This window comes from Peromyscus eremicus, chromosome 2 (assembly GCF_949786415.1).
Source record: "Peromyscus eremicus chromosome 2, PerEre_H2_v1, whole genome shotgun sequence".
In the NCBI taxonomy this organism is placed as follows: Eukaryota; Metazoa; Chordata; class Mammalia; order Rodentia; family Cricetidae; genus Peromyscus; species Peromyscus eremicus.
The window spans coordinates 44,142,728-44,168,596 of NC_081417.1; the positions used below are offsets into that span (position 1 = coordinate 44,142,728).

Sequence of the window (25,869 nt, forward strand, 5' to 3'; positions counted from 1 at the left end):
ATGTGCATATGTGTGGCTAGATGTGTGTTTATATGCTCATAGATGTTTTTAGGTGTACAAATAGACGGCTCTGACATCTAAACAGTCTACACTTACCACACTAAAACCCACTAACTCATTAGGCTTCAAGCCAGCAGGAACCTCACTAAGAGCACTTAGATCATAAGGCCAACATTATTTTCGTTTATTTCTCCTTTCAATCCTAGGGAAAAGAGCAGTCATATAATGTCATGCTTTTTTTTTTTTTTTTTTTTTTTTTTTTTTTTACAATGCCAGACTGCTACGTTTGAAGGCCCACCAGGTGGATTAACAAGATCCCTAAACGGACCCAAAAGAAAAACAGCACAGGACCCGAAACCCAGGTAGCGGCTGCTCTAGGGCGGAACTCGCCGGAAGTCTCGCGGGAGAGCGTCTCACCGGCGCGAGCCCCCGCCCCTGTTTACTCGAGTTCCGGTCTCCGGCCTCAGCACGCCCACCGGCAGGCTGGTGTTTGCTCGCTTCCTCCGCTCCCTGGGCGGGCCGGAACTTTTGTCAGCAGGAACCGGTGTACGCAGTTCAGTGTTGTCGACCGGCGTCTAGGCGACGAGGCTGCTGTTGTCTTCCTCCGGCTGCGGTCGCTGTGGGGTGCAGCCCAGCCGGTCAGGTTGAGGAGCGCGCCCGCCTGGACTGGGTCTATGGTCGCTCCGTGGGCCGCTCTGCTGGCTGGTGCTTTTGTATCAGGGCAAGCAGTGTTCCATGGCAGGGAACTTCTGGCAGAGCTCCCACTAGTGAGTGAGCTTCCATTTTCTCGCGCGGGACCGGTTCTGGGGCACGGGGAGGACCGGGCCTGCGACTCCTTCGGGGCTTCCATCCTGGCTGCTCTTGGGGTGTGGGTGAGCCTTCCCGGAGAAGCTGGGGGGCCGAAGCCGAATGCACTTGCTCGGCGGAATTTGGGGGACTGTGGAGGGGGCGGGGGTGAGCTTGAAGGATGGATAAGAGGACCGATCTCGAAGGAAGACTGAGGCAGTTTCAATTTGAATTTTGGGGTTAGTTAAGTGGGATGATATGGGCACCAGGCACATCGTTCCCGACAGGTATGGCTTGCTTTTGCTAGGTTTTGTTGAGAGCAACGACGTTGTACTCTCTTGTCATTCGCCTTACATGTAGATTTAATATTTATTTACTCAGAGGAGAGGAGTAAGTCGTCCTTGTTTCTACCTGCTGCTTCCTGGCTCTCTTTTACGCCAAATTGTCGATCTGTTTGTTGTTAACCCCCCCCCCCCCCGCCCCCCGGGTTTTTCTGTGCAGTCCTGGAACTTGCTCTGTAGACCAGGCTGGCCTCGAACACAGAGATCCGCCTGCCTCTGCCTCCTGAGTGCTGGGATTAAAGGCGTGTGCCACCATTTCCCGACTTCTAGATTGATGTTTATGCCTCTAGAATATAGCGCAGGTGCTCTCAAAATGTATCCATTTTCATTCATTAGCCAGTGTCTTCTATTTTGCTTTAAAAGTGTGTCTTTTCCAGATTTTATTTCTTCCTTTACCCATCTAAATGAATGAGTTTGGGTGTCTGTCAGTGACCATGGAAGGGCTAAATATCTGAAACATTTATCTTTACCTGCATTGGTTAAACATGCAGGAAGTTGTGTGATTGGGCTAAGCTTTGAGCAGGTTGTCAACAGAATACATCAAAACTGAACGGGACTTTATACAAGACATCTTTGTTTAAGTAAATTTTAGAGTGAAGAGTATAACAAAATTTTAGTTCTGTGAATTGGATTGGCTCTTTTTCCTCCTTGCCCAAGAACGGGGAAGAAGAAAAGAGTGAGTTTGGAAACCTTTTTCTGGAAAGCATGTTTTCCCTTGCTACAAAGTGATGCTAGGGAGATGAAATGCTCATGAAGCATCACTATGGGACATACTATTCTTTGTTGTTTTCACTCACTGAGATTTTTTAGTTAAATTTGAAATACAGAAGCAGGAGACCCAGAAAGGCAGGTTAAATTTGAGCCTACAAAAGCCTTACTATAAAGGGTCTGAGAACCTGTGTACTGGTGCTTTGTAAAAAAATGACAGTATGAAGGAAATCCAGAAAGAGGTAGAGAGTCTTTGAAAAACCTCAGGAGATTCTTTTTTGTTTTGTTGTTGTTGTTTTTCAAGCAGGGTTTCTCTGTGTAACAGCTCTTGCTGTCCTGGAACTTGATTTGCAGATTAGGCTGGCCTTGAATTCATGGAGATCTGCCAGCCTCTGCCTCCCAAATGCTGGGATTAAAGCCGATTCTTTACCCTCAAATTCCGTTTTTTCCTCAAAGAATCTTGCTGAGACTGTAGGTGGGTTGCTGAAAAGCTAGAGAAATCAGATGAATAACTTCCCTGAGAGTTTAAAATGGAATCCATAGCATCCTTTTTTATCGACCAGAACAAATGGGAGTCAGGCATAACAGACTGACACAGAATTATTAAAGATAGTCAGCAAAGCAGTCACAAGTACTGTTAAAAACCAGAGGTATTAATTTTTTTTTTTTAACCAACAAGACTGAAACTTTAGGGGTGATGGGGGAAATGCTGGTTGAAAAAAATACTTCATTAGAAAAATGTTTAATTTCCTCTGAGGTGGAATTTACTTGAAACAGATGAGCACGTGTTGAACAACTTAAGCATTTCATTGTTGAATATAATTTACTCAATATTTTAGAGACCTATTTGAAGAATTAATGCTGAGACTGTGTGTGTGTGTGTGTGTGTGTGTGTGTGTGTGTGTGTGTGTTTCAGAGGTAGGCTAGTGTTCTATCTACCTCTAAGCTACGTTCCTAGCCAGACACTGTCTTTTAAGGATGTACTTCCAAAAAAGCAAAAAAGAGGAATCTGGGTGTAGTGTTGCGTGCCTTGAATCCTAGCAGATGGGGGGTGGGGGGTGGGAGGTGTCGTTGGCAGGTGGATCTCTGAGTTTGAAGCCAGCCTGGTCTACAGAGTGAGTTCCAGGACAGTTATGGCTACACAGAGAAACCCTGTCTCAGAGGGGGAAAAAGCATGTACTTAGAATATGGTCACCTTGTTAAATCTTAATGTTTTAGGCGCTTTTGCTTGTTGGCTTTCTATACCATGTTTTAACATCTTTCCTTTTTCTAGTTTGCAGTGGATTTTGGATAAACAAGATCTGTTGAAAGAGCGCCAGAAGGACTTAAAGTTTCTCTCAGAAGAAGAGTATTGGAAGTTACAAATATTTTTTACAAATGGTAAACTCTTAAATTGGTTGAAATAGTATAGTATAGCTGCTCACCTTTGAGACTCTTTTGTGTGGTGATTTTCAGTGGATTATTACAGTCTGTAGTTAATGCTTTTATTTGTACATTTATCGTTTTAGTGTTCTGGGTAACACTTTTTGCACCTTACGTGTCAGAAGCACAGTGTTAGCTCATCTCCTCAGGCATTTCTCGTGCAGCCCCTTTTAAGGCTGGCTAAAACAAAGTAAAAATAAATGATTCTTTAAATTGATACCCTATAGTTGTCATTCTTACCTTATAACTTTACATTAGCGAAAGGGGGTTTAGTCAAGAAACCTTTACTGTACTGGGATAGCTTTGTTGCCTGTTAATTTTTTAAATAAAATTTATTTATTTGTTTTATATGTATGGGTATTTTGCCTGCTTGTGTATCTGTACACTATATGTTGTGCCTGGTGCTGAGGAGGTTTGGATCTCTAGGGACTGGAGTTATAAATGGTTGTGAGCCACCATGTGGGTGCTAGGAATAGAACTCGGGTCTTCTGCAAGAGTAGGTGGTGATCTCAACTCCTGAGCTATCTCTCAGCCCTGCCACCATGATCTTTAATGCTGTCACTCTCTGCAAATCTACCTTTCTCTTGTGTAGAAGATTAGCTATGGATTTCTTGGTAAAATAACAGTAGCTATTTTAATTTTTAAAACTTTTTATATAGATAATTTGAAAAGCACTAAAATATATAGTAAAAGAAGAATATTTGATATTCAATCTCCTTATCGCAAGATAACTTGTAGGCAGTTTCTTTTTCTTGTTTGCGCATATTGCTATATTTGCAAGTCTTAGGCAGCTGTGGTTCAGAGGGTGTCAGAGAGAGTACCTAGGTGTGAGTGGACATAATTCTAACATGTAGAAATTACTCTTAAAAGCTAATGTTATTAATGGTATTATAATGATGCCAGGTGATACATTTAAATTTTATTATTTCCCTTTTAGTTATCCAAGCATTAGGTGAACACCTTAAATTAAGACAACAGGTTATTGCTACTGCTACAGTCTATTTCAAGAGATTCTATGCCAGGTATGACTGTTTTCTTTATTTTGTTAGCCTGTTTGAAATTCTCTTTTAATTTCCTTATGCCATGTATAAGTCACTTGTTTACTATAGAGTTACGATTCCCTGCTTCTTGATCACCCAGTGTGTTTTCTAAATGGACATCATTTAACTCTTGTCTAATCTTCTTGTAGGTATTCTCTGAAAAGTATAGATCCTGTATTAATGGCTCCTACATGTGTGTTTCTGGCATCCAAAGTAGAGGTATAAAACAATTTTCTATTCTTCATCAAAGTATATTCATTATGTATAGTTAATCTTTTTTTATATTGCCTTTGTATGGATAATCATGGGGGTGATTTATACAAGATAATATACATATCTTGCAAATAATTATATTTTTTATTTAATAAATATGGTACTCACTATGTATCAGGTGCTTTAATGAGACCCTTTATAAGTTTTTATTTAATCCTATAACAGTGGAGTATATAGCAGTAGTATCCCTATAGGGTAAAAGGGCCTTGACCTTGACTTGATCTTGAGACTAGAGCCAGGGAGAGAACACCCTGACCCTGATTTGACCCCAAGCCTGAGACCAGAACCAAGAAAAAGAATCCCACCAATCCCTGAGCTTGCCCAAAATCAGGCCACAAAAATCCCACCAATCCCATGGAAATCTCTGCTCCCTAAGAAACCCTTATAAAACCTGCCTTCTACTCAGTTTTCTCCTGCTTCTCATCCAAGCAGAGGCAGCCACCCTCCTGGGTTCTTCCCTCCCAATAAATCTCTTGTGTGAGGTTTGTTGTGTGGTGTGACTTTGTGGTGTGCCTTGGCTCCCGAATGCCAGGATGCCTTTCCCTTAGAGATGCAACACTTCCATAGGGGAAGCCTTTCCTCTCAGAGCTCTAACATTTGTATTGGGTAGACCTTCCCCCTTAGCTGTCAACGCCTCCATCGGGTAAGCCTTTCCCCTCAGAGCTGTAATACCTCCATTGGGAAACCTTTTCCCTTTAGAGTTGTAACACTTTCATAGGGAAGCCTTTCCCCTCAGAGCTGTGATACCTTATTTGGGGACCTTTTCCCTTTAGAGCTGTAACACTTTCATAGGGAAGCCTTTCCCCTCAGAGTGTAACACTTACAATCCCCATTTTATAAATGAGGAAACTAAGGCATAGAGAGAGCAGCAGTCATACACCTAGTCAGTGGCAGAGCCAATACCTGAGTCCTGAAAGTCTAGCCTTTATCTTATGACTTAATTGCTTTGCTATCTTTAAAAGACATTGTTGGGCTGAGTGTGTGTGTATGCCTTTAATCCCAGCACATGGGAGGCAGACACATGAGTTCAAGGCCAGCCTGACCTACATAGTGAGTTTTGAGTTCCAAGACAGCCAGAGCTATATAGTGAGACCTTAGGGGTCTTGAAATAACAACAAGAAGACATTATTTGGTGCTAAGTTGTGTTAAGTACCATGGCTTATTTACTGTAGCCTAAGAATGTCTCTGCTTCTCTCCCATATTCTTTTTCTTTATTCCTGTCTTCTCTGGTAACAAGCAATAGAGGGAAAGTAAAAGGACAGGCTAGGATTAGGAAAGGCTGTAGCTCTGTAGACTCTTCTCACAAGGAAAAGTGTGGGTAGTGGGAGCAGAAAAAGTAGGTAAGAGAGAAGACAGATAAGGATATGGACCAGCAGCTGGATTTCTGCTCAACTTATTTTTTCAGTATTGTTGAGAAAGCTCATCTTTCAGCTATAACCCAAATAGTAGCAGATTTTCAGAACTGGCTGTTTTTCTTAACTAATCCACACAATCTCTAGTCTATTGTTGCTATTCTTGGTAATGTCTTTAGAATATTAATTGTATCCATGTGAATTGAATGTGATTTTAACCTAATAAGTTTATATTTCTTTTGTGTTCATTTTGATTTAGAAGTATCCATGACTTCTTTTTAAATTATCTCCCAAGAAATACTAAAGCCTTTTATAGGAACTTTTGTTAACTCTGTCCATGGTTTCTTGAGATAAAGTTTGAATAAATCTAGTTATGGAAGTCAGTTGTAGAGTGCTTGCCTTGCATCCATGAGGCCTGGTTTCAGTCCTTAAGACTGGATTTGTGAAGATCTTTTTGGATAAAGAGGCCTTGTAGGTGAGGTATATTTTCAGGTTTGGTTGTTGAATTACTTTTTTTCTTAAAAATCTTTTTTCATACAATACATTTTGATCACGTTTCCCCTCCCCCAACTTCTCCCGGATCCTCTTCCCTTTCCACCCAACTTAGTGTTCTTTTTCTCTCTCTCAAACAAAGCATCATAAAACCAAAAACATAAAACAAAATCAAAACAAACCAAAAAGCCAGAAAGAAATAGAAAGCCTGCAAAACACAAAACAGTAACAAAAACCATGGGGTTCATTTTGTGTTGGCCAGCTGCTCCTGGGCATAGGGCCTGCCCTAGAGTGTGGTTGATATACCCAGTGTCGCTCCACAGGGGAAACTGGTTTTCCCTCTCCCAGCAGGTATCAGCTGCAGATAGCATCTTCATCCCCCTCCACTCAGTCTGTTGCATTACATTTTATCTCTAACTATGACCAGATTTCTGTTTTGTCTAGTAGAATAGAAGTTGTGTGGCCGGGCGGTGGTGGCGCACGCCTTTAATCCCAGCACTTGGGAGGCAGAGCCAGGCGGATCTCTGTGAGTTCGAGGCCAGCCTGGGCTACTAAGTGAGTTCCAGGAGAGGCGCAAAGCTACACAGAGAAACCCTGTCTCGAAAAACCAAAAAAAAAAGAAGTTGTGTACAAATCATATTTAATATACACTCCTTAGTTTTTAGTTTTACTTATTAGGGTTTGAAGTTTACACACACACACACACACACACACACACACACACACACACACTAGATTAGGTTATAGAGTACAGATTTTTTTTCCCCCGGTTCTTTGAGAAAGGGTTTCTCTGTGTAACAGTCCTGGCTGTCCTGGAACTCCCTTTGTAAACCAGGCTGACCTGGAACTCATGTCTGCCTGCCTCTGCCTCCCAAGTGCTGGGATTAAAGGTGTGTACCCCCACGCCTGGGCCGAATTACAGATTTTTAACTGAAGGTATTTGAATAGTTTTTAATTTGTTAAGTAAAGGCCCAATTCTTGCTTTTTCTGCTTTAAAAGGAAGTAAATGATTTAGAAATCTTAAGTGGTTTATCTGAAATTAAATGAGAGTATATTTAAAGTACATTACATAATAAATTTTAATTATTTTATAGTGGTAGTATATTAGATTGAAAAGGAAATAACTTACCTAAGAAGCTTTATATTCCATTATAACTGCTTCATTCTTTCAGAAAGGTAGGTGTTTGTGTGGTCTTCTGAGTAATATCAGCATTTGTTCGTTTATTGATTGACTGGTTGGTAGATTAATTGTGCTAAGGGTTGAACACAGGGCCTTGCACATTCTTGGCAGGCAGGCAATATACTTTTGAGCTATACTCCAATCCAAATTATGAAAATTTTTTTCTAAATTATTGAAATTTTAAGGAAAGGTAATACATTTAGAAATATAAATACTTCATAGATTAAGTAGGTAGAAACTGAAGAGGCAGTAAACATGAGAAGAACTTGGAAAAACTGTTTTGAATAGATGTCATATCTTTCATGTTTATTGGGCTAGTAAGTACTTGATCTCATTCACTTTTCTCTAGGAATTTGGTGTAGTCTCAAATACAAGACTGATCGCTGCTACTACTTCTGTATGTAAGTGCAAAAAGTATATTCTGTTTTAAGGATGAAGTCTAAAGAAAGCTGTAACATACAGATTTTGTTTTGTTTTGTTTTTATGAGCCACATGTACGTGAATTTACTACGGCTCCAAAGACTATCCTTAGCATATTAGACAGGAAAAAAATGTTTGAAAAGATGTTTTTACTGATGTAGTGATGTAGACCTGTAATCTCAGTGCTTGGGAGGTGGAGGTAAAGGATTAGGAGTTCAAGGCTAGCCTCATCTACATGGTGATTTTTGGGACAACCTGGGCTATATGAGACTAACTCTAAAAAAAAGGGGGAGGGCTTGTTTTTGTTTTTAATTTATTTTTCTTTTATGTTCATTGGTGTTTTGCCTGAATTTATGTCTATATGAGGATGTCAGAAGCCCTGGAACTGGAGTTATAGACAGGTGTGAGCTGCCATGTGGGTGCTAGGAATTGAATCCAGGTCCTCTGGAAGAGCAGCCAGTACTTTTAATTGCTAAGCCTTCTCTCCAGCCCTGAAATTTCTTTTCGATTTATTTTTACTATTTTATGTGTATGAGTGTTTTGTCTGCGTGTATATCTATGCACTACATTTGTACTTGGTGCCCAAGGAAGTGATGAGCTTCCTTGTGGGTGCTAGGAATTGAACCTGGGTCCTGGGCAACAACAAAAAGTATTCTTTAATTACTGAGCCAACTCTCCAGCCTACAAAATAAGTTTTTGTATTCATTACAATATTACTTTTTTTTTTTTGAGACCAAGTCTCATCTGAAACTTGAACTCCTCTAACGTTTACTTACCACGAAGGATTGCTAATCTCCTGGTGAGATTACAGGTGTGGGCCATCATGCCTAGTTTAAGACAATACTTTTCAGTGGTAAAAAAAATTAGCTGTAATGATGGGAATAATGTATTTTCAGACCTTCAAATTGTATGGTACAGAAAAGAATGTGACTGTGTAGATAGACAGTCATCTGAGTTAATTTTTGTTTGTTTGTTGGCTTTTTGAGTCAGGATGTCATTATATATATAGCCCTGGCTGTCTTGGAACTCGCAGAGATTTGCCTCTTGAATTCTGGGATTAAAGACTTTTATCATCATATCTGGCAACACTTGTGTTTTTAAAGAATTGTTTTTAATTATGTGTAGGTGTGTGTTTGCGTGTGGGTATATGCATTTGAGTGTAGGTGCCCACGGAGGCCAGAGGCATCAGTCCTCGTAGCTGGAATTTATAGAGTTGTGAACTGCCTGGTGTGGGTGCTGAGAAGCAAACTCGGGCCCTCTGGAAAAGTGATCTTAACTGCTGATTTCATCTCTAGCCCCAGTTAGGTTAACTTTTACCCCATTTCTGTCTCTTTGTACTTGTGTCTGTCTCTATCCAGTTACATAACCTTTTAAACAAGTTGCTCTACCTCTTGGCCTTAGTTTGGTTTGTTTGCTTTTAGACTTTTGAGACAGATACTCACTATGTAGTGCTGGCTTGACTCATGATAGTTCTCTTCCCTGAACTCCTAAATGCTGAGATTACAGGCATAACCTTTCCCAATTCATATCAAGCCTTTTTTAAATTGTCATGTGTGTGTGGTTTGCTGTGTATGCATATTTGTATGTGGTAGGCATATGTACTTATGTGTGCATACACGCCAAGACCTGAGGTTGATGTATAGACTCATCCTTCATTTTTCTTCCACTTTAATTTGTTGAGGCAGGGTCTCTCCATTAAACCCAGAACTTGACAATATGGCTAGTCTTGCCACTACAGCTTACTGTGGGGGAGCTCCTGTCTCTGTTTTCTGCTGGAATCACAGATGGACTGCCATACACATAATTTATGTCTGGGGATCCAAACTCTGGTTTCCGCATGCTTGTAGCACTTCAACTGCTGAAACATCTTCCTAGACCACATCTTAGGCTTAAGGGTAGAAGTTTGCTGTAAAACTTTAATAACACCATACATATGTCACCTTAATGATGCTTTGAATTGTTTTCTGGAAACGTAGTCTATTGTCTAATCTGCAAGATGGAGAGTTATGATGAGGATAAAACCAGTTAATATGTACAGCATGTTGAACAATGCCTTGCTGTTTCTTTTCTAGGATTATTATAACAAAATACTAGATTGGATTTTTAAACAGAAAGGTATTTTCTCAAAGTTCTAGAGTCTGAAGGTCCAAAAACCAAGGCACCAACAAGTTTGGTTTCTCTTGTTGCCTCCTTGTTTGGCTTTTATGGTTATTTCATTGCCCTTTGTGTGCCTGCACCTTTACTTTCTTTCTTTCTTTCTTCTTTTTTTTTTTTAAGATTTGTTTATTTGATGCATATAAGTATCTTGCCTGTGTGTACATCATGGTGGTGCTAGGGAGATGAGAAAGAGAATATTGTATCCCCTGAAACTGGAGTGATGGACGTAATAGCGACGGCCATGTGGATGCTAAGAACCAAACTTGGATCTTCTGCAAGAGCAGCAAGTGTTCTTAACCACTGAGCCATCTCTCATCCCCCATGTGTCTTCCACATCATATTAAAACAGCAGTAGTCGAGGGTGTGGTGACAGACGCCTTTAGTCCCAGCACTTGGAAGACAAGGGCAGGTGGATCTCTGTAAGTCTGAGGCCAGCCTGGTCTACATAGTGAGTTCCAGGACAGCCAGAGCTACTTAATGAGACCCTGGGTGGGTTGGGGGAGGGACCAGCAGGTAGACATTCTGTTGCTGTGAAGACTGTTGAGTGAAGCAGTTCTTTTGTTGTTGTTGGCTGTTTTGTTTCGTTTGTGAAGCAGTTTTAAAGGAAGGATTTATTTTGACTCATAGCTTCAGAAGTTTCTGTCTGTGGTTTGCTGCTTCCGTCACTTTTAAGCCTCTGGTGAAGCAGAAACATCACAATGAAAGGGTATGACCGGGAGAGCTACTTACTTCATGATGGCCAAGAAGCAGAGGGTGGATGAGACTGAGGACAGGAAGTATCTCTTTAGTGGCATTCCGCCAGGGATCTGCATCCTCTAATTAGGCCTACCACCCACAGCTCTACCACCTCCCATTGGGACGTTCAGTTAGGACTCCATCAGTGTTTAGAAACTTCATCTTTCTGTGATGGCATCCTCCAGCTGATGACTTAGCCTTCAGCGTGAGTCCCGGGGGATACTTTATGTCCAAACTACATCAAGCCATCCTTTGACCTAATTTAACCTTTACCTCTTTTTAAAAATGATTTAATATGTGTATGTGTGTTTGGTATTTGCATGTGCATATGAGCACCCGAAGAAACCAGAAAAAGGGTGTTGCATTCCCTGGAGCTGTAGTTACAGGCAGATGTGAGCCCCCTCACACGGGTTGAGAACTGAACTCTGATGCTCTGTAAGAGCAGTGAGTGTTCTTAACCACTGAGCCTCTTTATTGCTTTAAAGGTCTTCTCCAGGTATAATCTCCTTCTGAGATGATAGGGGTAGGACTTAAGCATGCAAATTATTGATTTTGTTTCTTTTAGTTTTTTGAGACAGTTTTACTACATAGCCTTGGAGAGATGGCTCAACCCGATGACCTGAGTTTGATCCCTAGAACCCATAAGATGTCTTCTAAATTCCACCCACATCATGGTGTACGTGTGTGCATGCACAAACACAGAATAAATAACAGATGTTTAAAAAATGTGGATCCAGTGGTAGTAGCGTATGTCTTTAATCCCAGCACTGTGGAGGGTAGAGGCAGATCGATCTCTGAGTTCAAGGCCAGCCTGGTCTACATAGTGAGTTCCAAGACAGCCAGGACTGAAAAAAAAAGTGGGTCATATTGTTTTAGCATAGGTGGAATAGAAGCTGACAGCATAAGGTAAATCTAGTCTCAGTGGAGGCGTTAAGTGTCCAAATCCAGGGGTTAGTGATGTGTATTGACTACAAACTTTTTTGAAACAGGATCTCACTATCTAGACCAGACTGGCCTCAGATTGAGAGAGATCCACCTGCCCTCCCTATTGCTGGGATTAAAAACATAAACCACTGTCTGGTCCTGTGCAGACATTATTTTACCTTGTTGATTCTCTGCCATTAATAGGAACCTGTTTTATTTGTATACTTTATACCCTACTTACACATAAAGGAATTCCAAAACCCAGAAACCTAAATTGAAACATTTTCAAAATAAGGAAAAGAAAGAACATGAATTTCTTCATGTTGAAATAGTTCTAGGTTTCAGATCTTGGCAGATGTTACCTAAATTATGTATACAGTACTTAGTTTATAAAATACCCTTTTGAAAATGTAATACAGGAAAGCACAGAATTCCCCTTATTTTGAGTGAAGGAAGTCACTAGTACCAATGGAAGGATCTATAAACCAGAGCTGCTGGAGGTGCCAGTTGCCACCCTAATTGGTTTAAGTATTGTAACCTAATGACTTGAATACGATTTTCTCAATAGTACTTAAGTATGTGTAACTCTTGACTTCTTGAGGAGCTAACAGTTGTTTTTCATTTGTACTTTATTAGTGAGTACAAATGGTAACAATGTTGTATAACAAAATGACTTTGCATGTATCATGGTGTAGCAGATCTCTATTACCTTGAGGCCTGTCTAGTACATAGCAAGTTCCAGGCCAGCCAAGGCTACATAATGATACCTTGTCTCAAACAAAAAACTAACAATAAATAAATACATTTATGTATTTGTTTATGAATAAATACATTTACATATTTATGTCTTGGTAAAGAAGCACTTGTAGGCTCAGAAAATATCAATTAGTTTAAAAAAAATTCTTTAGTCTTAGATAATCACTGCTGGTTTTGATATATTATCCTAACTTCCCTCCCATTTTTTTTAATAGGTTGCTATATAGATGTCCTGTATTCATTCTAAGATAAATACAGGCAAACAGAAAAATACCACTCTAGAGTTGTAAAGATTTTAGAGATGTTAGAATCTATTGATTTTTTTCAGTCTTTTAATCTTTTAAAAAGCATTAGAAGCTTTTTCCTTTTCTTCCTCCTTTCCCTTTTTCCCTCTCTTTCCATATCCTTCCCTCCCCGCCTCCCCTCTTCCCTTTTCCTTTACCTCTACAGTCTTCTTGCCTATACTCCAAGTGCTGGGAATGAAGGCACATGGCACCATTCCAGCATGAACCTTTATTTGAAATAAAATTGAAGCTCTCCAATTGTATAGGCAAGCTCATCACTCAATCTTTGTCCTTCCTGGAAACAAAGCTCTAAATCTTTTAAGTATTTCTGAGATGATCTACTGGAGGTAATAAATACAGCCTACCTTCTAATAGTTTGTGCTATGTTAAAGGAATTTTGGATAAATTCATGTTGGCATTTTCTTGATTTTAGTTGTTTTGTTTTGTTTCTTATAGTAAAAACTAGATTTTCATATGCTTTTCCAAAGGAATTTCCATACAGGATGAATCATGTAAGTATATTAAATAAAATTTTATATTAACTACCTTCATTTTATATTAGAATAAACTTCATAGTCTCAGGAATGGGAGTTTCAAGTAATATAAAATATAGACATTATTGAACATTAAATCTCAGTAACTTAGAAAATAATAAATAAAAGCCAGGCAATGATAATGCACGCTTTTAATCTTAGCATTTGGGAGGGAGGCAGAGGCAGGCAGATGGATCTCAGTAAGTTCAAGGCCAACCTGGTCTACAAAGTGAGATCTAGGACAGCCAAGACTCTCAAAACAAACAAACAAAAAATCTCAATATTTTTTTTCTGGTAATAGTTAACAGGAGTGATTATTAATCTTAGATGCCAGTTAAATCACCTTAGGAAGTTTTTGTTGTTTTTTGTTGGTGGGGGGGGGGGGTTTTGGCTTTTTGAGATAGGGTTTCTCTGTGTAGTCCTGGCTGTCTTGGAACTCTCTGACTCACTCTATAGACCAGGCTGGCATCTGTCTCCTGAGTATTGAGATTAAAGGCATGTGCCACCATGACTGGCTTAAATTTGAAGTTTCAAACAGTTCTAACAGTTTTTTTTTGTTTTTGTTTTTATTTTTTGTTTGTTTGTTTGTTTGTTTGTTTCCGAGACAGGGTTTCTCTGTGTAGCTTTGTACCTCTCCTGGAACTCACTCTGTAGCCCAGGCTGGCCCCGAACTCACAGAGATCCGCCTGGCTCTGCCTCCCGAGTGCTGGGATTAAAGGCGTGCGCCACCACCGCCCGGCTTTTTTTTTTGTTTTTTTAAGTAGCAAGAATTCTGGAGTTGTAGGTCAGTAGTAGAGTAAATGCTTAGCATATCTGGGACTTTGGGTTCAATCCCAAGTTACTACCACCACCACCCCCCCCCCCCAAAAGAAGACCATGATATAGCCTTTTCCTTATAAGGATTTAAAACATGTAACAGTAAAATGCTATTTTTTGCCAAGACTCCCTATTTGCTGTTTACTCTAAGCACTCAGGAGGCAGAGGCAGGCAGATCTCTGTGGCTTTGAGGCCAGCCTGGGCTACATGGTTGGGCCCTGACTCAAAAAACAGACAAAACTCTTAATTTTTATTGTGAATATTAGTGCTAATATAAGTTACTGTGCTTATTTTCTTGATTTAGAAATTTATGTAAGATTGGTAAATGACTTAATTTGTCTGCATCTGTAAGTTTTTAAACAACAAAGAATATTCATGTAATTATGCTTATTTTCACTGGATTTTTTTAACAGATACTAGAATGTGAATTTTACCTTTTAGAATTAATGGTATGTATATTTTTTCATAATACAGTAAAACAATTTAATGAATTGTTTTGAAGGGAGGTATATTTTAAATTTATCCAAATGATACATGATGGCAAAATCATAGAAATATAATAGCATCATCACTTATTCCTTTCTGAGACCTATAAAATAATTTGTATATCTTACTTGGGCTTGAAAAAAATGTCTTTTATTTTATTATAACTATAATAAAGACTACAAGCAAATAAGCCAGGAAGTTAAACCACTGTAAACTATGTGCACAATTTGTGTATATGTGCAGAGTTAAAGAAAGATTGTGTCTGGGGCAGAATTCTGCTCCTCCACGAGAATTATGGATTTATAGGCTAATAAGAGGTGTCAGTGTGTTGCAGATGTGACACTTTGAGTCTCCAAGAGAAAAAAAAATGAAAGCTGACTGTCTGGCAACTGATTTACCAAGGTGTATTCCAGAGAAAGCCCTGCCTTCACTGTCACAGCAGCTCGGGGTCATATTTGAGTAAGAATAAAAAGGAAGCAAGTAAGAGATAGAGAAATTAATCTGAAATACACAGAATAATTAGTTGGAAAATGATATAGTTTTGTGTTGTAATAAACCTGCTTTTATACATATATTTTTAAACTATTTCTAGGATTGTTGCTTGATAGTGTATCATCCTTATAGACCTTTGCTCCAGTACGTGCAGGACATGGGCCAAGAAGACGTGTTGCTTCCCCTTGCATGGTAACTAGAACAGAAGTTACTCATATGTAACATGATATTAGACAGGAGGGTTGACAACTGAATATGTGGTTTGGTATTATAAAGTGCCCCAAGACAGTTTATATTCAGCAGCTACCTGCTTGTTAAATTTTAATGGCTACAGTGGTATAAGTCATAAAGTCATCCATGTCTTGAATTACCTATTTGATAAGTATTTCTTTTAATGTTTTATATGAAAACATGACTTTACATGAAACTTTAAGAATAAATTTTTTTTCAAATAATACTTTTTGATTGGATTCAATGTAAACCCATTTCAAATTATGGCTTTTTCATTTTACTTTTTATTGTCCAAAAATGTGAAAAATTTATTTTACATAATTTGTTATGGGGTCCCAAAATCGAAAATAAGTTAGTTTTATATTCAGGAGTGGGTATCACTTTGTCGTCACATTCACATATCTATTGTTTTGCCTCTGTTTTCATGTGTGGCTATTCTCAGTAATAGAACAGGCTTGTAAGTGTACAAAATGGGAGAAGTTCCATAGTCAGTGACGTAAATGTGCTGTTAGTAATATTAAGATTTACATTTCTACAGGAGGATAGTGAATGATACCTACCGCACAGATCTTTGTCTGCTGTATCCGCCTTTCATGATAGCTTTGGGTATGTAACTTTGGGTTGCCTTTATTGGTTAAACTGTTTCTGCCTATTTAGGTTATGCTAAAATACATTTCACCTGATCTTAATTTATGTTTTTATGTAGTAGACTAATCCTTGAATGTGAGCTACGCACTACAACAGATTAGCATTATTGTCCCCCAGCCCCCTTCTTTGGTAATTTTCCCCCCTTAATTCATTTAAAATATTTTAATCAGTACCTAAACAATGTTTTTGTTTGCTTAAGGGGAAAATGCAGGTTTAAATCTGCTGTTATTAGTTGTCTTTGAGTATCTGGTTTTGATTTCCATTTCTGGATCCAAGAGCTTAAGGAGAGAAGCGTCTGTGCTTGTGTTGCTAGGAGAAGTTAGCTGGCCTCCCACGGCGTGGAGAAGGGATGCAGTGATGGGCTAGAGTAGACTACATTTAGACATTGCTTTCTTTACACTTGTAGAAACAATTAGCTAATTGTTCTGAGTTTGTAAAATTGTGGGAGGGATAATAACTTTATAAAGAATTGTTTCAGTAGTTAAGTGAAATGTCCTATAGAACACCAAATGTCTGTTATATCCTAGACACTTAATAGTTTCTGCTCCTTTTTTCTCTCCTGTTGATTCTCATGGCTCCTTTCTTACACCACCACCCCCTCTTTAAATTAATCCAGACTTCGTTTTCTTTTAATTTTTCCCCATGCTTAATTTCACTGGATGGGTTTCCCCTCTCTCTTTTCAGTTATGTCTTTTTTCATTGCTCTTTTAGATTTATTTTATTTTATATGTGTGAGTATTTTGGCAGCACATATGTGTAACACACTCATGCCGTAAGCCCTTGAAGGCCAGAAGAGGGCACCAGATCCCCTGGAACTGAAGTTAGAGATCGTTGTGAGCCTCCTGTGGATGCTGGGAATTGAAGAGAAGTCCTCTGCAAGAGCAGCCAGTACTCTAAACAGCTGAGCCATCACTCCAGCCCCCCTTTTCAGTTACTTTGTAAACATCGCTGGTTTTCATCTTTATAGTAGAGGTCACACATGAGCTCTACTTAACAGCTCTTGTAAAACATTGGACTTGGTGGGATTCTGAGGTAACACCAGTGAGAAAAGACGCTGGGTTTGTATAGATAGGAAGAAAGAAATAGCAGGGCACATGGCATGATTTTGCCATCTCTGTGTGGTCTATGTTCCCCTTGGGGAGTCTTACTGAAATGTGTGGCTTTTATAATCTTTTATGTGTTGAAACATTAAAGTAAATGTGTTTATGGGTGAGCATTGACAAGTTCATGTGAAGGTGTGGTACACATAGTAGAGGTTAGAGGTCAACCCTTGTCATTCTTCAGGAGTCATCTTTTGTTTGTTTGTTTTTGTTTTTCAAGACAGGGTTTCTCTGTTTAGTCCTTGCTATCCTGGAACTCACTTTGTAGACCAGGCTGGCCCCAAACTCAGAGATTCGCCTGCCTCTGCTTCCTGAGTGCTGGGATTAAAGGTGTGCGCCACCACTACCCAGCATCATCTACCTTCTTGAAACAGGGTACCTCACTGGGACCTAGGGCTCATTTATTAGATTAGGCTGACTGGCCAGTGAGCCCCAGAGATTACAGTTGTTTGCCATCATGTCCAACATTTTCTTTTATGTGTATGGGTGTTTTGCTTACATGTATGCCTATGCTTTGTGTGCATGCATTGCAGAAGCCAGAAGAGTGTATTGGCTCCTCATGATTGGAGTAACAGTTGGTTGAGTCATCATGGCTGCTGGGAATTGAACCCAGATAGTCTAGAAGAGCAGCTAGTGCTCTTAGCCTGTTGAGCCATCTCTCCAGCCCTAGTCCCATGCCAACATTTTTTTAATGTGGGTGTTGGGAATTGAACCCAGTTCTTATGCTTGCATTGCAAGCACTTTACCAACTACACTGTCTCCACAGCCTGACTCTGTTCAGCTGAGATCGTGTGCCTGATCAGTTCTTCATGTCCGTGGTCCTCACATAGCTCCGTTTGACACTTTACTGACCCCTCATTAGCCTTGCCCAGAGTGTATTACCTTTTTAAATTTTGTTGCTAGCATGGTGATTAGTGCTAGTTAGTAACTTTAGTTGGAAACTGAGTAGTTTCCAAACTAAGGGTTCTTTGATCTTATCTATATATGTTGGTTATCTCAGTTGTCTGTCCATTCTGTAATCTAGCCATCTTTTTCATCCAGTTTGGTGATGGGTCTCCAGCATCCTTATGCTTATTACAGTTATATCATATCCTACGTATTATTAAGCTGGGCTTGTGATTCTAAATACAAGCTAACATCCCTCACACTCTCACAGGGAATATTTGGTATCCAAGGAGATGGACCTGGATTTCATAGTGAAATGAGATGCTGCTGACATCTCATGGGTATAGAAACCAGAGATACTGTTCAGCTTTTTTTTTTTTTTTTTTTTTTTCCTTCTGAGACAGGGTTTCTCTGTTGCCTGTCCTTGTTCTCACTCTGTAGACCAGGATGGCCTCGAACTCACAGAGATACGCCTGCCTCTGTCTCCCGAGTGCTGGGATTAAAGGCGTGCGCCACCACTGCCCGGCTGCTGTTCAGCATTCTTTACGACGCAAGACAGTCTTTTTTTTTTTTTTTTTTTTTTAAGATTTATTTATTTATTTTATAGATATGAGTGTTCTATCTGTATGTACAACTTTATGTCAGAAGAGGGACATCAGATCCCAGTATAGATGGTTGTGAGCCATGTTGCTGGGAATTGAACTCGGGACCTCGGGAAGAGCAGTTCTTAACCACTGAGCTATCTGTTCAACCCCCAAGACAGTCTTAAAAGCTTATCTAACCAAAGAACCGTCATGCAAAGGTCAATAAATGCTTAAGTGAAATTTAGCTTTTTAAAATTTAGATCATATCCCCTAAGGATGGGTTCCATTAATTGGAACTAAAGATTAAGGTCTAGGGATGGAGAGTCTGGGATAGACATTCTGGGGTATGACATTTGGGTGAGGTCTGCTTCTGTAGACAGCCAAAGATCACCAGGTCATTAATAATATCCCAGCTTTCTGGATAGAAGCATTTTATTTCCTCCTTTGAGGAGACACCCATGTGTGATTAACATTCCTGGTTCCCCCAGCAGTCTGTGGATGCAAGGACTTTTGTGCGCCCAACAAACATTTTTAAGACTTGCAGTTCGTTGGTGAGGTGGGCTTTGTTTTCTGTCACTGACTACTTTGCACTACTGTTCATAGGTGATTTTCCCTGTCTACTTTTCTTGGTTGGAGTTGTTTCTCTTGTACAAATCTGCCCTCAGGGCCCCACACTTGACCAGGATACAGTGAAGACAGGGTGTCAAGAACTGTCCTGCAGCCGGAAGTTTTTCTCTGTATCATTAAATTAATAAATGGTCTGTTAAATGTTGATACACAATGTAAAGTGTTTGTAATCTCAACATTGTAACTTCCTTTAGAAAAAGAGTATTGGAAAATATGATAAAATCTCTATGAAAATCTTTAGTTCTAAGACTGTTTGTCGGTAAATTTGAACAATTGTTTCTAATTTTTTTCCAGCTTGCCTACATGTAGCCTGTGTTGTACAACAGAAAGATGCTAGGCAGTGGTTTGCGGAACTTTCTGTGGACATGGAGAAGGTACTCTTGTCTTTTTTTTTTTTTTTTTTTTTTTTTTTTTTAAACATAGTCTCACTGTGCAGCCCCATCTTTCCTGGAACTTGCTATGTAGATCAGGCTGGCTCCAGTGCATGGAAATCCACCTGCCTCTCTCTCCCAGGTGCTGGGATTAAGGCATGTGCCACCATGATCTGCATGATGTGTGTTCTTTATATGCTAATACCTTGCTAGTTTTTGCTACTGATAGCTTTTGAAATATTTTCTTCTAGATTTTGGAAATAATCAGGGTTATTTTAAAACTATATGAGCAGTGGAAGAATTTTGATGAGAGAAAAGAGATGGCAACTATTCTTAGTAAGATGCCAAAACCAAAACCACCTCCAAACAGGTATATTTTAGACCTAATTACTGATTTGATTTCATTGTATAGTGTACTCAGTTATATTTTTCTTAGATTGTGCTATCTTTTATCTTTTTCTAAAAACTTATACTAAAATTTCTTGATTTCTGTCTATGTAATTTCTGTCTTGATAAGTTGAAGATATCTCAGTTTTAAGATAAATTCTCTGTCTAGCAACTTCCTAATGCAATGGAGGTCTGTTACAGGTATCCCTCAACATATAGTCACATTCTGTACATAAATGGAACTGGATTAGGCACACTTACTTGAAATTCAGAGATAAAAAGCTCAAAAATAATTCTTTCCATTTGACTCTCTGCCATCCCTCTCCTTTCAGTAATGATTATTTTATACATTTCAGTAACCGTTTTCAAAAATTTTGATGATCTGATATACAAAAGATAATAAATTTTGACTTCTGAGTGATCCTATGATCCATAGCACATAGTTACATATAATTTTGTAAAAATGAACCTCCTCTGCTAAGAAGTTTTTGTTGTTTTAATTGAATCTGCTCACTTAGTTGAGTGGCCCTCTGTCCTCACTGTGTGTCCAATCATTCAAGGAAGAGAAGGAGGTGAAAAGGGAAATGAATGCTGTCGGCTTAGTTGTTACTTTAAAAGGTCATGAACACTAAGATGCACTTATAGACTGCTCTGGTTACAGTGATGTTACAGTTGAGAAGAAAATGATGCTTACTGTTACTAGGCGCTGCTTAAGGCAGTCATTCAAACAGCTACCTTTGGATGCGTTTTTTACAGAAGCTCCCTGAGTGATTCTCCACTAATGGCAGGGCCTGAAGCTGCAAGATGATGATGGACAAGATAAGGCAATCTCCTATTGTCACAGTTACTGGTATTTTCAGCTTTAGTTATTTTTATTTTAATATTCAACATTTTTCTAGGAAATTACCATATTTTTAATGTATAAAGGTTTGTTATTACCATATGATTTTATGATGTCATTGGACAGCAGGTTTTTTTGTTTTTGTTTTTGTTTTTGTTTTTTTGAAAGACACTTTGGATTTTCCTAAAGAATAGAAATAGCGTTTTACATGTCTGATTTGATCTTGTAGGAAATTTGTCCAGAAGTTGTAATCTCTATGTTGAGTGATACCTGTAATAATAGTGAAATCCCAAGCGCTAACTTACATCTCTGAATGTGTATGGACACTAACTTCCAGAATGCTTGTTGTGTATGAGGGCCCAAAGTTACAGAAGAATAAAAACATAAAACCAAATGTTAGTTTTCTGGATTTTGATTTTCTACACCTGTGTCTTATAGTCAGGAGTATCTTTGTTTTGTAGAATTGTGCCACAGAATAATAAACTTCAGAAACTAGTAGTATTATCAGGTGTTGAAAATGAATCTTTTAATTGGCATAAAATTTCTTTCTTCCCCATTTGAACAGTGAAGGAGAGCAGGGTCCAAATGGAAGTCAGAACTCTAGCTACAGCCAATCTTAAAACACCCTGAAGAATCCTGTAGTGGACCACTTGGAAGTAAAGCATTGGACAGTTTGAGTAATGTCTTCATTGGAAATCAGATGCAAACGAATAGCTTGTCTCTATCAAGCCTATTGGGAATTGACTTAATTTTCACAAAATAAGTTTTCCTTACTTAATTTGATTCTAGTGTGTAATTTATTAAATCTTAATTATAGAATTTAGTAAAGCTCTAAGGGGACATTTTAGACATACGCAGACATTTCAGAGTTAACTTCTCTCCCACACAAATGTACGCACACACAATAATACTGGGTTTTTGATTAGGATAATTGAAGTTTTTATTAATAGCTTTTTTTAGTTAAGGCAGGAGACATGAAATGTCATTTGTTTAAAATTCTCTTTGGACATTAAGGGACCAAAAAAAAGGACATAGAAAGTCAGTAAGAGTCCTTCACCCTCCCCAGTTAAATTTTAAAACTTTTATTCTTAAATAAATTAAATCTTAGGAAAAATTACAATGTTTTGGAATGGTATTTATAATTTGAGGGAGATTAATCAAGAACTTACTGATTTTTAAAATGTATTTTATTCAATACTTTTTGTATCATCACAGAAGATACTAGCCCAACTTGTTAGAAAAGTGCAATATGTATAGTATGCTTTGACATTTTAAAGGTTGTATTGACTTATTAGCTGTTCTGAAATGCTGGGAAACCTGAAAGAAAAAGTTATTTGCATTTAATTCACAGTTAATAAGCATTTTAAAAGTTCAATTTAGTTAAACAATGAAGTTGAAATTTGGGTGAAATTTTAATGTTCATCTTTAATCTGTACTGGAAATTTTTATGAGATACATACACCCCAGTCTAATTTTGTGTGTTAGTGTGAGCTGACAGATGTACATTAAATATTCTAAGTCAAGAACCTAGTCAGAGTGGGGCGGTGGTGGCACACGCCTTTAAACCCAGCACTTGGGAGGCAGAGCCAGGTGGATCTCTGTGAGTTCAAGGCCAGCCTGGGCTACAGAGCAAGATCCAGGACAGGCACCAAAGCTACACAGCAGAGAAACCCTGTCTCGGGAAAAAACAAAACAAAAAACAAAAAAGAACCTAGTCAGGTTTCAGGCTAGTGTGATACTGGCCATTCTTAATTTTTGTGAGTGTAGACTTCAGAATAAATGTTACATCTATGGGACTGGTATCACTGGAACTTCATAAATTACTCATTTTCTTCAGACTTTAAGGAAGAATGACAAAACTTGGAGTAATGGAATATTAATGTGTAGTTTTGCACTTTTAAAAAATAAATCATGAAAAAAATTAAGCATTGACTTCCTAGTTAAAATTAGAAGAATAAAAGTTAAATTCTTCAGCTATATTTACTAGTGTCTTGAATTCATCTTGTTAAGTTTTACTTAGGTTTTCTGAGAACCTTTCTGCATGTTAAATTAACGCCCGTTATACTTTGTAAAGGGATGATTTCATATGGTTTATGACTAGATTGTAAGGAAAGTCTTGATTCCTTACGGAGAACATCATATGAGCTGGAAAGGAGACACATTGGTACCAATACAGAACCTCCTAAGGTTATATAATGATAAGAAAAAGAAAACAAGCTCTCTGCAGGCCTTAAGGAGTGAATCTGAGCTTAGCTTGGATGCTTGGTGATTGCTCATCACAGTCATTAACTATAGTTTTATCTTCAAGCTTTTTTTTTCCAGTTTATTTTTCAGTCTACTCTTTGTGCTTCATGGTTTTCTTTGCAATCTCTTATTGTAGAAAATTAAAAGTTTACAAGAGCAGACAGAGCAGTGTAATAAGCCTCCATGTGTGTATGATCTAGCCTCAACAATTACTGATTTATAGTCAGTTTCACCTTTTTCAACTTCCACACAGTCTCCAGTTTGCATATTATTTTGAAGAAAATTCCAGACATATTGTTTCATCCGTAAAGATTTCAGTATGTGCTCCTGAAATGTAATGGCTCCTTAAAACACTATAAAAGTACTTTTGAAGTTTTTTTTTATACTTTTTTGTACTTTACTTAAAAGTAATGAAAATAATTATCAAATATTACATTAAAAGTTTCAGTTCAGAGCAGAGTGGCAGTGGTGCATGGCTTTAATCCCAACACTCAGGAGGCAAAGCCAGGTGGATCTCTGTGAGTTCGAGGCCAGCCTGGTCTACAGAGCGAGATCCAAGAGAGGCACCAAAACTACACAGAGAAACCCTGTCTCAAAAAAAAAAGTTTTCAGTTCCCTGGGAGTTACAGAACAGTCTATGTATTCATTTATAAATCCTTTTACTTTTAGATTCATGGATTCTTCCTCCATGTTATTAAAAAAAAAATTCCTGGTTTTCATTTGTTAATCTATGAAGTTTCCCATAGCCTAAATTTTGCTGTGGGCATTCTTAGCATGCATTTAGTGTGTTTTCTTTCTCCTTTGTATTTCTGTAAATCGACAATTGGATATGAAGGTCGATCACGTGGAGATCCTTTTTGTTTTGGCTAGACTACTGTATAAGGTGGCAGTCTCTTCCATTAGTGAGCACATAGTGGCTGTGGCTGTATTGTCACCCACATGACAAGTATTGTTTTCCAGAATCAATTCCTGTCCTAGGCACACTGTCCAGTATCATAGCCACCAGCCATTTAGGGTTGAATGGTTACCATGTGGCTTGTCTGAGTGCAGATATGCTGTAAATGTGCAAACGTGTTGGATTTCAGGTACTTATTACAAAACAAAAGAATGTTAAAAAAAATCTCAATTTGTTTATAACCATTATGTGTTTTAAATGATAATATTTTGGATACATAGAATTAAATAAAACATTATTAAAATTAATTTTTCTTGTTTCTTTTTAATTTTTTAAATGTAGGAACATTTAAAATCACAGCGTGGCTTGCATTGGACAGTGCTGCTGCCAGATAATAATGAAAATGTTAAGACTCCTGTCTCATTCCACCTACCTCTCATTCCCATTTCCTGCTTTTCTTTTTAACTTGTAGTCATCTCTCTGCTATATACTTCAACATTTCCAATTAGCAAGCTTCTAATATATATTATTATTAATTTGAGCATTTACTGTATGTCAAATGTACATCGTGTGCTGAGTTTGAGCTAGTTCTCAGAGTAGCTTTACTCCAGAGATGAGAACTCAGTCATAGTTGAAGTAAGCGACAGCTTAGATACAGATTCTAATCCATAAAACCTGCTCATCTGAACTCCAAATACGTTACCATGCTACCTCTCTGCTTACTCTCCCCTTTGTATTCATTTTTTATTTATTTTCAATTGTAAATACTACCTTACTATGGAAGATGGAAGGTCTTGCTTTCTCTCACATTTCCTTCTCCCGTATGATGGGACTTCTATCATTTAATTGTACAGTTTGAGCTGGCCCACAGCTTTAGTACTCGCACTTAGGGTATGGAGACAGGAGGATCAGAAGTTCAAGTCTAGCCTGATCTACATATGAACAGTTTGAGGCCAGCCTGAACTACCTGAGACAGTATCTCCAAATGATAATACATTGTACAGTGTTCAGTTATATACAGGTATATAGATAATAGTCTTCTATAATCTAATTTTTTAAAACTATTTTGTCTTTTTTTTTTTTTTAAAGATTTATTTATTTATTATATACACAGAGGAGGGTGCCAGATCTCATTACAGATGGTTGTGAGCCACCATGTGGGTGCTGGGAATTGAACTCAGGACCTCTGGAAGAGGAGTCGGTGCTCTTAACCTCTGAGCCATCTCTCCAGCCCTGTTTTGTCTTTTATATTTGGCAGTTACCTTGGTTATAATTTGCTTAGTGTTTCTTGTTAGGTTATCCCAGAGTTATTTATTGTTTGTTCTTTAAAATTCACACTTAGGGAGACTTTGGCTGAGTGTGTCATCCTCCAGGAGAGAATGACTGCCCTCAAGGCCGAGTATCACTGCTGTGTAGAACCAACTAGATTGTGATTCCCCTTGTTTTCTCTTACGTAGTTACCAAAGATAGGGGCATTTCAAGCCTTTTAAGTAGTGCCTTGCTCTTGTTTGAGAGTGCAGTTCATTCTCTAAGGGTATTAGACTTGTTGGTTGTTTTAAGAGTTCTTTGTTCCTAGCCGGGCCGTGGTGGCGCACGCCTTTAATCCCAGCACTCGGAGGCAGAGCCAGGAGGATCTCTGTGAGTTCGAGGCCAACCTGGGCTACCAAGTGAGTTCCAGGAAAGGCGCAAAGCTACACAAAGAAACCCTGTCTCGAAAAACAAAACGAAAAGCAAAACAAAATAAAAAGAGTTCTTTGTTCCATTTTGTTCTTTTTTTTTTTTTTTTTTTTTTTTTTAATTCAAGACAGTTTCTCTGTGTAGCCCTGGCTGTCCTGGAACTCAGAGAGATCCGCCTGCCT

The 25,869-nt window shown here is 38.6% G+C and overlaps 1 protein-coding gene across 3 annotated transcripts; it reads left to right on the top strand.

Annotated features, from left to right (window-relative positions):
• The first annotated feature begins 338 nt into the window (after positions 1–338).
• On the top strand, positions 339–24,318 carry Ccnc (cyclin C). Of its 3 annotated transcripts, none has more exons than XM_059254053.1 (12): positions 339–767; positions 3,109–3,215; positions 4,195–4,279; positions 4,447–4,516; positions 7,944–7,995; positions 13,327–13,382; positions 15,298–15,389; positions 15,967–16,034; positions 19,567–19,646; positions 19,895–20,013; positions 20,787–20,880; positions 21,437–24,318. In XM_059254053.1, exons 1-11 carry the CDS (start codon positions 736–738, stop codon positions 20,836–20,838), a joined length of 813 nt encoding a protein of 270 aa, XP_059110036.1. In that variant the 5' UTR covers positions 339–735; the 3' UTR covers positions 20,839–20,880; positions 21,437–24,318. The 3 variants fall into 3 exon arrangements, with proteins under 3 accessions (XP_059110036.1, XP_059110035.1, XP_059110037.1); XM_059254054.1 differs by lacking the exon at positions 20,787–20,880 and adding an exon at positions 14,633–14,668 and having other exon boundaries at positions 650–767; XM_059254052.1 differs by lacking the exon at positions 20,787–20,880 and having other exon boundaries at positions 426–767.
• The last annotated feature ends 1,551 nt before the right edge of the window (positions 24,319–25,869 follow it).

Excerpts from the sequence above, each read along its gene's own strand:
- Ccnc (XM_059254054.1), top strand. The coding sequence starts at position 736 with ATGGCAGGGAACTTCTGGCAGAGCTCCCACTA. Across the intron at positions 7,996-13,326 it reads CGCTGCTACTACTTCTGTAT|TAAAAACTAGATTTTCATAT; the intron begins GTAAGTGCAAAA and ends TGTTTCTTATAG. Across the intron at positions 13,383-14,632 it reads TTCCATACAGGATGAATCAT|ATACTAGAATGTGAATTTTA; the intron begins GTAAGTATATTA and ends TTTTTTTAACAG.